At 37.7% G+C, this 16,528-nt stretch overlaps 2 protein-coding genes across 2 annotated transcripts; both read left to right on the forward strand.

The window, feature by feature from the left end:
• The first annotated feature begins 6,938 nt into the window (after positions 1–6,938).
• On the forward strand, positions 6,939–8,622 carry LOC128860403 (CDAN1-interacting nuclease 1). Its single transcript, XM_054097927.1, has 4 exons — positions 6,939–7,356; positions 7,426–7,702; positions 7,758–7,969; positions 8,039–8,622. The coding sequence occupies exons 1-4, from the start codon at positions 7,079–7,081 to the stop codon at positions 8,220–8,222; spliced, it is 951 nt and encodes a 316-aa protein (XP_053953902.1). The 5' UTR covers positions 6,939–7,078; the 3' UTR covers positions 8,223–8,622.
• A 2,023-nt stretch (positions 8,623–10,645) lies between these two features.
• LOC128860404 (nucleobindin-2) lies at positions 10,646–13,200 on the forward strand. The gene is made up of 4 exons (XM_054097928.1): positions 10,646–11,033; positions 11,108–11,606; positions 11,659–11,996; positions 12,055–13,200. Exons 1-4 carry the CDS (start codon positions 10,788–10,790, stop codon positions 12,733–12,735), a joined length of 1,764 nt encoding a protein of 587 aa, XP_053953903.1. The 5' UTR covers positions 10,646–10,787; the 3' UTR covers positions 12,736–13,200.
• The last annotated feature ends 3,328 nt before the right edge of the window (positions 13,201–16,528 follow it).

A 16,528-nucleotide genomic window follows, 5' to 3' on the forward strand; every position in this document is an offset into this window, starting at 1 on the left:
TCTAAAATGTTGATGAATATTTTTTTGCCTAAAATAATGCATCTTGAACTCCGACAATATTTTTAGTAGGAGAAAATTATGTGTATAAGATATAATGTTTCTTGTTAGATAACTGTTTATGTTAGATGAAAACTATTTTAAGACACTGTAGTTATTAGAACATTAAAATATACTATAACTTGTTATTAAATATATAAATAAAAAACACGGCCAACGTAAACTAAACTAAGCTCAAATTACTATAACACAAAAAATTTGTTTCACTTTAATTTAAGGAAAACTAACAAAATTTGGACTTACTTACCAACAAATACATGCTGTTTTGTACTAAAATTTTTTTATTTTATTTAAGCACTCAACAATTGCACTTTTAACCCTTTCAAGTGCAATTGGGCAAGTACGCCCCACAGATTTGCGTGGCTTTATTTGCTTATAGTAGGTTGATTTTAAGAACAGACTGATAGCAGTCTGTAAATAGCAGAAACTTTGTAAGATGTACGAGTATGAATCAAAAGTTTAATTCAACGCCTCGCTCAGAGTATGGAAAACAGGACCCCTCTCCAACCCATTTCAATACTTGACTATTTTCTTTGATACCTCAATCGTAGAGTTTATAGAGTGACTCAACGCAAATCTGAGATTGTAATTTAATTTCTCCATCTTCTTGATAGGCGCGATAACTGCTTAAGCGATTTTGGCCAAGCGCGCAGTGAAAACACCAAGTGAAGCCAAGTCTTTCTCCGCCTAATCTTTCCAACGCAGAGGGCGCCTTCCTCTTCCTCTGCTACCACCAAATGACACCGCATCGAATACCTTGAGAGTCGGAGCATTTGTATCCATTCAGCCTATATGACCCAGTCAACGAAGCCGCTGGATTTTTTATTCGCTGCGCAATGTCTATGTCGTCGTAAAACTCATACAGCTTATTCTTCCATCGCCTGTGATACTTGCCGTTGCTAACATGCAAAGGTCCAAAATCTTTCTCTCAAAAATTCGAAGGGATGTCTCGTCAGGATGTCTCTGTTGATGTTGTCTAAGCTTCTGCGCAATACGTTAGGACTAATATGATGAGAGCCTGTTAGTTTTTTTGGTCGAAAGAGGACTTTACTACTCAATTGCCTACTTAGTTCAAAGTAACACTTGTTGGCAAGGTTGACATTATTAAAGGTGTTAATCCTGGTTCTTGGAATTTCACTTAGTATAACCATTATGAAAAAGCTGGCGGACAACAGCTTTGTGGAAAACATACGTGCGAGACCATCTACGTCTGTACGTCGTATTGATACGAATATTAATCGGAATTCTCCCTTCAGTGAATCTGCACTAAACCAATCGTACTTTTATATTAAATTTATTGACGTGATAACGTCTTATAATTCGATTTAGCCGGCTGCACGCACGAAAAAATGTGTCGTTACCTTGTTCATTTGTCGTTACCTTGCTCATTGTCGTTACCTTGAATGAACTGCAAGCGAAAGCGCGGAACGAACGACAAAGCAAACAAAGCAAACGGATGGCAACGTTCGACATCTTGCTCTCTCCTACTTAAGTGAGCGTATATATGTATGTATATGCGCATATGTACATATATAAATTCACGTATTTGTATTTGCATGTGCCTTCTTATTGATTATTATTAATTTGATATACTTGAAGAATTTAAAATAAATCAAGTTTGTTAATAATACCTGTTGTTTTAATGTTATTATTATTAATTTTTTTATTATATATGAAGGAAAAAATGTATGGTAATATTTACCATATACCTTATAAGATATGTTGTATACTAATATATGCATATGCATATACAATTTCGCGCAATTTTCAAAAAGAACAAATCTATATGTAAAGATGCATACAAGTCATATGGACATATCACTACATATTATAAAACAAAGTCGCTTTTTCTGTCCCTATGTCCCCTTATACGCTTAAATCTTTAAAACTACGCAACGGATTTTGATGCGGTTTTTTTTAAAGATAGATTGATTGAAGAGGAAGGTTTATATCTATATAATGTGAAGAAATATATAAAGGGGGCGTGGCAATCGGTCAAAATGTGGCAAAAAAACATAAATTTTTTGTTTCCACGGCCATAAATCATAAACGAATCAACCAATTAAAATGAAACTTTCTTGAAGTTTAACTTTGAAATATTTACTTTCGTTCTGAATTCCATGTAATTATATGTACATACAATTTTACAGCGAAATAAAACGCTATTTTCACGTTCTATATTAGTAAATCGCACATAATTAAAATACAGTTTTTGAATAGTTTTTATTGATTCGGAGCGCGTTTAGTTTGCTATCGATTCCATACAATTACATTTTTTGTCATTTACTTTTTACGACAACTAATAGCTTATTTTCGAAGCGATTTCAGCAAATGGGTACAACATCAATCCTTATCCAATTAAATACCTTAAATACATTGTTGTTTTCATATAGATCTATGTATATGGCTCTTTACAGCATATAATTAAAAACAATATTTTTCAAGATATTACATCAGTAATTAGTAATTGAGATCTACCGGAAAAATTGCGTTAGCTGTTGCGTCATCCGGCATTGCCGCTACTCTTTTGGAAAGAGGCCGAACCACACACTCTACAATCAAGCACCCGCTGAAAATCGCCACCGATGATGATAACAGCGTCTGTAGTGTTTCTAGACAGAGCAATACAGGAAAATTGATGCGTGACTGCTCATTAATAGTCTGGGACGAAGCTACCATGTCAAACAAGACGTATATGGAAGCACTGGATAGGACAATGCGCGATTTGCGCAACAAAAATTCACCTATGGGTGGATGTACAATTCTGTTCTCAGGAGATTTCCGTCAAATCCTACCAGTTGTGACTCGAGGAACACGTGCTGACGAAATAAATGCTTCGCTAAAAAGATCCCTCCTTTGGTCGCATGTCAATAAATTAGATCTTAAAACTAATATGAGGGTTTCGTCATCTTCACGTGAGAACAGGCTATTTCCAGAGATGCTGCTAAAAGTTGGCAATGGAGAATTAACACAAAGTGAGGGAAGGATTAACCTAGAAAACCTTAGTGTTTTGATAGACAACATCCAAGAGTTAGGCAACAATGTCTATCCAGACATTGATAACATAAGTTATAAGACAATATCTTGGTTTAAAGAAAGAGCTATTCTGTCACCAACTAACGAACAAGTAGATAAAGTAAATAACTTGATTATTTCAAAGATTGATACGCCGACGAAAATATACTACTCGGTCGATACTGTTCTCGATTTGGAAGAAGCTGTTCAATTACCTACAGAATTTCTAAATTCTTTGAACCCGTCTGGACTCCCTCCTCACAAAATGGAGCTGAAAATAGGTGTTCCTGTTATTTTATTAAGAAACCTAAGTCAACCTAAACTTTGCAATGGCACGCGTTTGCTGGTAAAATCACTGAAAACTTTCATAATAGAGTGCACAATACTCACAGGATGTGGTACCGGAGAAGATGTATTGATTCCCCGAATCCCTCTGATACCATCGGATCTACCATTCCAATTTAAACGCTTACAATTTCCGGTAAAGACATCTTTTGCAATGACCATTAATAAATCTCAGGGTCAAACCTTCAACGTTGCAGGCTTAGATTTAAGTGTTGACTGTTTTTCACATGGCCAACTGTATGTCGCTCTTTCAAGAGTAACCTCTAGAGAAAACATGTTTGTATTGTCTAATGACAAGAAAGCTATGAACGTTGTATATAAAGACATTCTGTAATATAGTAGTTGTTGTAAAAATAAAATAAATAGATATGTATGTAAAAATGCAAAAAGTTAATATGCAAAAATGTAGGGTATGAATTTAGATATCCCAAAGATAGCAGGAAATCTTCATGCTATAAAGAAAGGGAAATTGTTTTACTCCAAATTTAACGCGTGCGGGCCACGGGCAGTAATGAATAAGCCAAAACTACTGGATCGATTTTAATCATTTTTTCAGTGAGTGACATAGGGTATATATTTTATACCCGTGCGAAGCTGGGCGGGTTGCTAGTCAAATATACGAATCTATTCCGTACGCAAGCAAATGTAAGCTAATGTGCTTGAACTGCAAGCGAGAGCGCGGAACGAACGACAAAGAGCACAATCGGCCCCCGCGTTCGGCAACATTCGACATCTGGCTCTGTCCTACTTGAGTGAGCATATATATGTATGTGTGTGTATGTATATGCGCATTTGTATATAAATTCACATACTTGTATTTGCATATGCCTTCTTCCTGTGTACATGGTAATGAACCATTTCTCTGTTGAGAATAGGACGATGATAGAAAAAGTAGGAAATGAAAGGGAGTGTTTCAAGTGTAATGTGTCTTGAGAAAATTAAATCGATGATGGTGCCTCTTAGTGTTGTTGACTTATTAACGTCTGATGCACAATCGAAATTGAACATATCTTTCATGAATTTAATAAATGTTTCGTCATTTTTCATGTTTGTGTAAATGTAACTTGACCTATTCCATTGCGATTCCATTTACCTCCTCCTCTATATCCATACAAAATATCTATCAAACAAATAAAATTAAAATTTTGTTTTGAAAATTGCAACCATTCCATCAATATTTTCTTATGACGTTGTCACGTTAAACTATCGTCAGTAAACCGACTTTACAGACAACCTCTTTTTTCTATCAAATCTCTCCATTTGAATGATTTCCTGACTGCTGTTTTTGTTGTTGTAGCGCAAAACATTACCAACTACAGTCAAGTCATCGGTCGTCGTTCTCTATCGCATCTTGCGGTAGGTCCAGGAAACAAGCCGTTGCGGCAGTATATGAACAGAAGAAAAGGGGCGTTAAATGAGTAGAATAAGGGAGCATATGGAGAGATTGTAAATGTCGAGGACGGGACCTTCTCATGCAAGTCTGGATCAATTTTGGATAAGTAAGAGTTTAACCTGCTACGATATCCAGAACTTAATTGTGCCAAAATAACGCTACTCACACGGGGCAGCTACAGCTTTTCGTCTGCGATGAGTGGTGGTTGGACTCTAATAATGACATTCGAGGAGCGAAAGTTCATGATGGTTGATAAGAGACTGTCGGTGAATGTCGTTAATAGCCCGTATTTATACTACAAGATCCAGTGGTTGTTGCGTACCATATGTAATCAATCAGTTGACTGAGATGTCTCCTAACCTACCTAAGAAGGATCTCAGGCGATTTCTACGATAGTACTCCAACAGCAACGGTTTTCTGAGGGTAGTGTTTGGGTTTTTTTTGCGTAGCCTACATCCTGTTGCTCGCCTGAGTGCAGTATTTTGACTTGATTTGAGCTTCACCCACTGCATATCACTTGTTCCAGTTGTTTCTGACTTGAGGAATTTGTTGCGATTTCAAACAATAGCGACGATTGCGGTTGGGAGAAAGGTACACCGAGAAGAAGAACAATCTATGAAAAGTAGCGTCGAAAGTAGTTTACTGAGGTGGCAGGCCTAGGTCGAGAAAACCCCAAATCTTTTCGGATAAGGATATTTTAATATTACCCCACTTTCAAGTATCAACATTCTGTGTAAACCTTGAAAGAAAAACTAAGCAATACTTACTATATAATACTGTGCTACTGAAATTTTGAATCATAAATATATTAAAATTTGTTTTTGCAATTATACATGCGCTTTTAGTACCTTCACAAGTGGTCTTATATAACTTGTAACCTGAGGTCCTCAAGCCGGAGATTTCGCAATTCCATACCCAGGGTGCCTGGAAGAGGACTACATCTGGCTGATCTTCTGCCAGACGATCCAGGAGGCTTCCTTAAAATGGACCACGACCACCACCAAGCATTCGGGTACACCTCACTGACTTTTGAGATAGCCTCTTTGTACAGTTGAACCGATATCTCATCGTCACTCGCTATTATTTTTATCTGGTCTTGGTGCCAACCTAAATCTTCGCACGCAGGGGGGGCCGGGGTTCTCCGGTATAATCCTCAGTGCCACTTTCGTTAGCTCGGCCTCAACCTATTTCCGTTGGGCCTTGGGGATCACACCTTCGGGATGGTTTCCCCCCAGAACTCCATAATAATGCGGCCTTTTGCAACCTCCACAAAGAATTTTCTGGGCGTCACCCCAATGGGAGAAGTATCCAACACTAACCACTATTGAGGAGTATCGATCACTAACCATAGTACCCTTAACTTAGCTAAGTAGCTCCTAAAAATAGGACAACTGTGGTACCTATTGCACTACTTGGACTTACAGCATTTGCCGATTAGTCATCCCGTAACCATAAACAGCTGATATTAAAGTATAATTAATGGTAATATTTGCATTTTGTCATAAAAACATGGATAATTTTCCACTAAGTCAAGAAATTTTTCGTCTCTCATTTGTAATATTCAAATTTTTATCGCAAATACCAAAACAAATTTCAAGCACATTTCACAGTTGTTTGCGGTTACGGGTTATGGTTTCGGCGTTACGGTGCGACACCTATGATCGTTTACAGTGATGCCTATAGGTTTGATCAGAACAGCTGATTGCTATGGTTACGGTTATGGCTAATGGTGCTCACACTCACCAACGTCCAACCAACGCCCTTATCAGCTGACACGATGAAACTAATGAAAGCCCCGGGTAAATCAATTCTCACCACCGTTGCGTTCTGTAGTATCGTAGATCGTTGCTTCATCGGGTCAGCTGACACGGGCGTGTGGGCGTACATTTACGTTGAATGAGTATGAGCACCATAAGGTACGACGCCACTAATAGCAGCTTAATTCTCGGAATGACCCAGATACATATCCGGCCAAGAACTATCACTTCAGCAGCAATCTCCAAACATTTGTGGAGAAATTTTTGTGCTATTATAACAACAACCCAAACAAACTTATTTTCTTTTTATACAAGTTTTGGAATTTTTTACCTATCATTGTGAATGCATACTGCTGTTCTGCTAAGAAGAAGTATTTGTTTACAAATTATGAGGAATTACTCCTAATTAATAACTGATATTGTGGGGGTCCCAGAAACTAACAATTCGTCCACGTTGAAAATTGCCACTTACTAAATATTTCTGAAGGAAAGTGTTAACTTTTCGCTCAGCATGGAAACTGGCACATCCGCACGTGCCATCTCCTTGGCATTGGAGGACAGTGTAACAACGAAAAAGCGTATATTGACAGCTACGGAATATTCAAGTATTTGTAGCTTCATACAACATTATAGTGGTCTTGCTATTGACTGCGAAATGGAAATGGTAAATAAAGTCTTCACGGACATTGACCGACAAACACTAAAAAGTATTCTGCAAACAGAACTGTCCACGCGTTTGCGAGCGCAACATTGGCATTATGAATCAAAAGCGAAGAAGTACCTGCAAGCGTAAGTGGAGCATGGAGCAAAATTATATGATAAACTGAATAGCCCTTGTTCACTTCTTTATCTCAACAGCTTTGAAGATCAAGTGAAGACCCATACAGCGCCAACTCTTCTGTTGAAAATCGCTTGTTTGGATGGTATGAGTCCCACGATACTTTGTCGCATCATTTTGCAACAAAAGTACAAGTTCAAGCATAAATCAGAACTTAGTCGCATCCTCAAATATCCTCATCTCATTGATGATTCGAAACTAGCAGCAAATGTGGCACAATGCATGTGTAGCGATTCCCAAGATGGCCCACTGGTTGATTTACGTCGACGAATTTTAGGCGAAGAATACGAATTTAAGGTAGGTAATATTGCAAAAACTGAATTGTAAAATATTTAACATGAAATCATTATAGCTGAAACAAATGGCTACAGCTGCTAATATGCACTATAATGATGAAAATGAATTGCGGCGTCTGGGTTACGATAAAACCCCCGATATTAAAATGATAGTGCCATTCTTATACAAAGGTGAAGTAGTTAATTGGATTGAAAGCAAAGCAACATTCGGCGATGTAAAAACACATAAATGGAACATACAGCAGCAGCTCTATAGCTATAGTAATCGGTAAACCTCTTTACGCTTTAAGTCCGGCTTAGACTCTTAGATGTTTATATTATTTGGTTATCTTTCTAGTTTCGGTGCCGGTATCGTCATATATTGGTTTGGCTATCATGAAGATACTCCACGTATCCCCGATAATAATGTAGGCATCATTGTGCTGGATGATTTTCCATCTAGTGGGGATATGGTTTTTCTAGATCTGACTGATGGAGATTCGTGCATACAGTCTTCACTAAGCAATCCAGCATCAACCTAACTTAAATTAAAAAATGTTAATTCTAAACAGCTTTTATGATTTATTTGTATTTAGGGGTAATTTTATATACATGTTTTATTTGTGCATGTACATATTTATTTATAGTTTTAATTATACTGTACACCGCTATGGTGTATACAATAAGGCAAAGTAAAAGATAATTTTTGTTAAATTCCCAACCCCTATTTTTAAATGTAAAAACTGGAACGAAAGCCTTCTTGTAAAGTTTATAATATTGGGAAAACTAAAAAACGTGTGTTAATTACAGTTTAAATTATGGTTGTGATTATTGGCATCTAATTGTAATTTTTTTCTTTGTTTACATATCCTATCTGCTGGGAACACGTTGAAAAAACACTAAACAATAAATGTGTTGACAATTAAAATATGGAAAAAATTATTTTTATTGCATTTTTTCTAAATTATTATTTTTGTTGTAAAAGTGTAAAACAATAGCTTGAGTGTCAGTCCTTGACCAGATTTAAAGTTAATAGGCCTATCACAATGGGCCACTTCCGGCCGTAGCCTTTTCTCTACTATTTTCAAGCTCTCATCTAAAAGATAGGGGCGCATTTTAATTGACTAAATTCATTAAGATTTCATTTATTTTCTGTATTTATTTAGATATAATAAAAAATAACATACAAAATTCTTCTTCTTTAAACAGTTGTCATTTTTGCCGTACGTCAAAAATAGAAAGTTGTCAACTTTTGAGCATTTCAGCATTGCGTACGGTACATATGTGGCAGCTTCGAGTCAAATACGCGTAATCTATTATGCTGTCAGTCAAATTCGTTGCCAGAACGGACCCATTGTGACGGCCCTATAAGTCCGTGTCGTTCTGGCAACGTATAAACGGCTGTCGAGTTTAGCTTTGTTTACGTTCTATTGTAGTGAGAATTGGCCTTTAACTAAATAGCCAGCATTTGCTTTGAAAGAGAAATCAGTACAAAAATTAAAAATTTGAAGCGCTCACCATACAAAGAAGTTAAAAAATACAAAACTACAAATTATACCTTCTGCTAGTTATAGTGACACACTTCTTATGATCATTTGTTTCTATACAAACTGTAATACATGTTTCCCACAATTATTTTTTTTTTAGTTTATGTTTGTTTGTGTATGGCCGCATACTTGTAAACAGCTGCTTTTGTCACTGGCAAATTGTTTCAAGTACATACAAATTTGTCCAATAAAAACTTGCAACTTCCATCCAAAATTAAGCATCACTTTGAATACTCAATTTACCTTCCTTATAATACGTTCACATATAAGCAGATGATCTACTTTTTCGCGCTTAACTCAAAATCCGTAATTAAAAAGCGCGATTTCCCACACAAAATTTCTCTCTCAAAATCTGAGATTATAAAATAACACTAGATAATGACGATACTTTTCGACATACAACCCTGTGTTTTCCGTGCTATCGATAATTTTTATTACGAATGTAAGGTGAAACATCAAAATAAAAACTAAATGAAATGGATGCCGGCAAAGAAAACAGGTCTGTAAACATAGATCTAATAAAATTTGTGTTAAATATTATTAATTAGGAATTCATTTTACAGAAAAAAGCGTGTGTCCATAAACGTTTTGTCCTCTTATTACTTATTATAAAATGTAATATAGAATATCCCATGCGCATTGTTGCCATAATTGTTTGCAACCTCTGTAAACGTCGCATACGGATTTCCTCCAACTGTTTATTATTAACGACCAATTAATTGCACAATTAAATTAGCTATTCCTTCTTCTTGTATTTTCTTCATATCGTTAATAATAATTAAAGAAACCAAATACACCGAAATATTCCTTCAAAATAATTTCTATGAAGAAAAACCTCTCAACCAGTATTGACAGTTGATAGTCAATTTTGCAGGTAATCTGCCATATGTGAATGGGTAGATTGATTTGGTAGATTTATATAGGAGGTGATTAATGCAACCCGGCCGCCGTAGCCGAATCGGTTGGTGCGTGACTACCATTCGGAATTCACAGAGAGAACGGAGGTTCGAATCTTGGTGAAACACCAAAATTAAGAAAAACATTTTTCGAATAGCGGTCGCCCTCGGCAGGCAATGGCAAACCTCCAAGTATATTTCTGCCATGAAAAAGCTCCTCATAAAAATATCTGCCGTTCGGAGTCGGCTTGAAACTGTAGGACCCTCCATTTGTGGAACAACATCAAGAGGCACACCACAAATAGGAGGAGAACCTCGGCCAAACACCCAAAAAGGGTGTACGCGCCAATTATATATATATATATATATATAATGCATATGTGAACGTATTATTAAGGTATTTGCTAAACACCAAACAAAATTTTTAAACTTTTTGTGTACGTGAACAGAGCGATTAGCACAAATCTTATCGATTCCTGTCACAGCTGTGTTATTATCGAAATTTTTTGCTTACATTATCATTGTGACTTCTGTTAGAGAAAAGTTTTTGACACGTCAGGTTTACGGCTGGTATTTCTAGCACTTCTTGGAAAAGTAATTTCAAATCAATTGTTTGCAAGAAGCTTAAATTTTTAACCACGAAAAGCGATTGCTTAAAAGCATCATGAGCCTTAAAACAAGATTGTTTCTCATTTTGGTCACTACAACAGTGCTGTATCAGCTTTCCGAATCCCTACCAGTGACTAAAAATAAAAAGGAGGAAAAGTTAGAAAAAGGCAGCGTGCCCGCTACCCCAGATGTTGAAACAGCTTTGGAATATGAGCGGTATTTAAAAGAGGTTGTGGATGCGCTCGAAAGCGATGTAGAGTTCCGAAAGAAATTGGACAAAGCGCCTGAAGCTGACATACGTGTAAGTGATTATTGTGTCCATTGCGCATATAGCAGTCATTTATATATGTATGTACGTATTTATTTTTGAAACAGAGTGGCAAAATCGCACAAGAACTAGAGTACGTGAATCATCATGTACGTTCCAAGTTAGATGAAATAAAGCGTGAAGAAGTTGAACGTTTGCGCAAGTTGGTGAATAAAGAGTTCGAACTGGAGAATGATATTGACCGCGATCATTTGAAAGTACTACAGCATTTGGATCATCACAATGAGCATACATTCGAAATTGAGGATCTTAGGAAGTTGATAAAAAAAACCTCCGAAGATTTAGCTGAAGCTGATCGGAAACGTCGTGAGGAATTCAAAGAGTATGAAATGCAAAAAGAATTCGAAAAGGAAAATAAATTAAAGGAAATGACAGAGGAGGAGAGAAAAAAGTTTGAACAGGAGGAAAAGGAAAAAGAAGAAAAACACCAGAAACACGAAAAGGTTCATCATCCTGGCAATAAGGCACAACTAGAAGACGTGTGGGAAAAACAAGATCAAATGGATAAGAAAGACTTTGATCCACATACATTTTTCATGATGCATGGTAAGTAAATGCCTGTTGCAATTAACCCTTCATTATTTGCGCACTGTTTTAGATGTGGACGGCAACGGCTACTGGGATGAAGTGGAAGTGAAGGCACTATTCATCAAGGAACTAGACAAAGTGTATCAATCAGGTCTGCCTGAGGACGATATGCGTGAGCGCGCTGAAGAAATGGAACGCATGCGTGAACATGTCTTTGAAGAAACAGACACCAACCGCGATGGTCTAATAAGTTTCCAAGAATTCTTGGAACAAACTAAACGTGATGAGTGGCATAAAGATCCTGAGTGGGAGACAGTTGACGAAAAACCACAATATACGCATGACGAGTACCTGGAGTTTGAAAGACGTCGCCAAGAAGAAATTCAACGAATGGTAGCACAAGGATTGGTAGAGAAACTTTAAATGTCTTTCTTTTACGCCTTACTTATTCCTTTTCATCATTTAGTTGCCACCACATCCCAACATGCCACAAGGTTATTATCCCAACGGGCAGCATGATACATATCAAGTGAATGGCCAACACCAAGTACCAGTAGGCCAGCAGCAAATGCACTACCAGCAACCGCAACAGCAACACATACAACAGCAACAACAATACGCGCAGCAACAGCAACAATACGTACAACATCAACAACAATTCCAGGGCCAACCAATTCAACTTCACCCTGACCAAGTGTACCAAACGGTGGGTGGTCAACAAGTGCCGCAACAACAATATCAGCAGGCACCGCATCAGCAACAATATCAACAGATGCCACAACAACAGCATCAGCAACAATACCAGCAAGTACCACAGCAGCAACCGTATCAGCAAGTGCCACAGCAGCAACCCGTACAGATTCAGCAACAACCCGCACAGATTCAGCAACAGCCCGTACAGGTTCAGCAACAACCCGCACAGGTTCAGCAACAACCGCAAATACAACAGCAACCCGTAAAGCTTCAGCAACAACCACAAACGCAACATCAACAGCCGCCAGTACAGCAGGCACAACAACAGCCCCAGCAGGCGCAGCAACAACAGCCACAACAAGTACAGCAACCGCAGCAAATACAACAACCAGCAGCTGCGTTACCCCAAGCTTCTGCAAATTCTCAACAGCAAAACATTCCACCGAAGCATTAAATCGACACGTTTGATAAATACGAGTACACTTACGCAACATACTAACTTTGCTCAGCTGCAGTTATTTACTAATAGCAATCTTTGCGATCAACAAAACATGACATAATTTCGTTTTAACGCTGTACTCACATAAATTCAAAAACGTGTTACTTTACCAACACATGCTGCATTAGCTGTGTCAATACTGAACTTCCGCACTGCTGCGAATATACAATTCCATTTTTTTAAATTGTAATTTATAACGCTTACGTACATACATACGTACAAGTCGATTTGGCATTTCATTTTTCTGTTTAACACGAATTTTTCACAACTGAAAACAAAATAAACACCACACAAACCGAACATTTATATGCATTCAAATTTATAAATTGTTATGAACTTTTTGTGTAAATAATAGTAACAATAAACTTCCGTACATGCAAAATGTAAATATTTTATTGCATTGAAGTAAATTTTAACGAACTCGAATATCTTTTTGTATTGCTGTATTGAAATTGATTAAAGCTCATTTGAGATGACCAAAACAAAAAGTGTCACTATTTTACCAAAAAGGAAGCTTACAACGCTGCTATGTGGAGGGCATTTGTAAGGATAAAAAATGCTAGAGTAAAAAAGGTAGGTGTCAACTATGATCACTGGGTCTACATTACCACAAGGACACGGACTTGGTGCAATAGGTGCAAAAAGAATTATTAGACGAAGTCCCATGGCATATATTGTTCCGATCCGTGAAAAGCAACACTTTTTATTAGTCGAGATAGCACGTATCCTATTCTCACGCGTATGTTTAGGTCTGCACGGAATATGACTATTTATTATTAACTTTTTATTTAAAGCGCACGTTTTTTGTTGAAGCAGCATAAACATCCACCATACATACACGTTCTGGATACTATAGCAGGTTAAACTCCTACCTATTCAGAATTGACCCCGGCATACTAAACATATGTCCGGCATGTGAAGGCACCACGCACGACACTAATCACCTTTTCACATGCCCCATCAAACCCATTCATCTAACACCCCACTCCCTCTGGACCCTCTGGATCAAAACAGCAAGTTTCCTGGGCTTACCGTTAGATGAGTTAGACGAAGCCAAGGCGAATTTACCACCTTGGACGAAGCCGACCGCTGTTTTACACCACACTGAGAGGGCAAAGCTACTGCTACAACAACAACCATACATACAGTGGTGGCCATATCATATGCAACTAACATCCTATTTGCAAAAATGTGTACATATTTTAACATTAAAATTTATAGAATATTGATTTAATGGGAAATTATATTAGTTTCGAATGTATATTTTTATTTTACGTTTTCAAACGAAAAATATTTGTTCCCTTAAAGGAGATAGACTCCCATTTTTACATCAATCCTAAAAGAGCATGGACAAAACAAATGCAACTCTTCAAAATAGTTTAAGTAACACTATTGTAACGGTACTTTATTCGTTGTCTTTGGTTTATCTGTCACTCAAAATAGCTTGTATACTGCATATAATATAATACAGGGTGGCTGATGAAAGCCGCTACCAAAAAAAAATTGAATAACTTTTTTTCTTTTTAAGTTATCTGTTCCATTTTTGTTTTATTTTGCAGATTGATCTTTAAAATTTATTAAAATGGATAACTGGGACACGCAAACAAGAATTTGGATAGTCCGCCGCTATCACGCACTGGAGTCCGTAGTTTTGGTACAGAGAGAGTACAGGCGGATGTTTGGCGGCGATCCCCCGAGCAGATGGACCATAATGAGACTGGTGAATAACTTTGCTGAGCAAGGAACAGTCGCAAGAAGGCCTTATCATCGAAACCCACCAGCTCGGACGGAGGAAACGATCGCTGCTGTAGCTGCAGCTATACAAAGCAATCCAAGGGTTTCAACAAGAAGCTTATCTGCTCAACTTGGTGTCAGCCGACAGTCTTTGCAAATAATAATGCACAAAGATTTAGACTTATTTCCTTACAAAATTCAAATGGTTAACAAACTGAATGCAGCAGACTTGCCGATTCGCTTGGAATTTTGCCAGAAGCTCCTGCAAATGGTGGAAGAAGACCAAAACATGTTGAACTGCCTTTTCATGTCTGATGAGGCCCATTTCGATTTAAACGGCAATGTGAACAAACAAAATTGTCGAATATGGAGTACTTCTAACCCACAGATACTCCACGAGACGGAATTGCATCCTCTTCGCGTGACAGTGTGGTGTGCGGTTTCTTCACGCTGTATTGTCGGGCCTTATTTTTTTGAAGAAAATGGTCACACCGTTACGGTTACTGGAGACCGTTATTTGAAAATGCTGAAAGAATTTTTCTATCCAGAACTACGCCGAAAGAGAATTCCTTTCAACTCTGTGTGGTTTCAACAAGATGGGGCAACGTCTCACATAGCCCAGACTGTTATGACAGAGTTGCGACGAAAATTTCCCAATAAACTGATTTCAAGAAACTCCGAATTTCGTTGGCCCCCCAGGTCGCCTGACCTTACTGCACCTGACTTTTTCTTGTGGGGTTTATGTAAACAAATTTGGATGAACTAAAACAATCCATTCGGGCAACAATTGCGGCTATTCCTGTCGCAACTCTCAAAGCAGCAATGAACAACTTTTTACTAAGATGCCGCACTTGTGTCAACGAGCATGGGGGGCATTTAAATTGAATTATTTTTAAAACTAGTTAAGCTACATTTAAAAAAATTTAATGACCTTCAACTTGAAAAAAAAATAAATGAATTCCATACACTAAAAAAAAAGTTATTTGAGTTTCTTAATGTAGCAAAATTCATCAGCCACCCTGTATCAACCGTTCCTGCAAATAAATTAGTGTGTTTATTTAAATAAAGTTTCGCGGTTTTGATAATGGCAAGAGACAAATTTGGAATTGAACTTCGGAAGAGAATTATTGCAGATTTTCAGACAGGAATGACACAGAAAGGCATATCTGCAAAATACAGCATACACAAAAGTACGATTTCGCGAATAATTAAAAGGTTTGTTACAAGAAAATAGGTTGCTGTTATTCACCGAGGAGGGCGCACACGCAAAACCAGCCAAAGGACAGACAACCTGATAGTACAACTGGCAAAAAAGAATCCTGAAATTGTTCCAAGACAAATAATAAAAGACTTAAATTTGCAAATATCCACGAGAAGTGTGCGTAGACGCCTTTTGAAAGCTTCACTGCGAGGTTGCCGTCCTGCACACAAACCTAATATATGATTTCAATGAAGAACAAGGCGAAGCGTTTGAAATTTGCCAAGGAGCATCTAAATTGGCCGATCAGCAAATGGAAAACAGTCCTTTTCAGCGATGAGTCAAAATTTAACTTGATAGGTAGTGATGGAATGTCTTATGTGAGAAGACCAGTGAATATACGGTATGATCCTCGTTATTGCAAGAAAACGATTAAGCATGGTGGAGGCAATATAATGGAGTGGGGCTGCTTTTCTGCAAATGGAGTTGGACCATTACATAAAATTAATGGAATTATGGACCGCTATGGCTACAAAAACATTTTGGAAGACGTAATGCTGCCATATGCTGAGTGGGAAATGCCGGTGCGTTGGGTCTTCCAACAGGATAATGATCCGAAACACACGGCAAAATATATAAAGTCTTGGTTTACCGAAAATAAAGTTCATGTTATGGAATGGCCACCACAGTCCCGGATCTCAACCCGATTGAGAACTTGTGGGAACTCAAATACTTTCAAAGGCGGAGCGTTTGTATCCATTCGGACGATATGACCCAGCCAGCGTAGCCACTGAATCTTTATTGGCTGCGCTATGT

This window comes from Anastrepha ludens, chromosome 4 (assembly GCF_028408465.1).
Source record: "Anastrepha ludens isolate Willacy chromosome 4, idAnaLude1.1, whole genome shotgun sequence".
NCBI classification, from domain to species: Eukaryota; Metazoa; Arthropoda; class Insecta; order Diptera; family Tephritidae; genus Anastrepha; species Anastrepha ludens.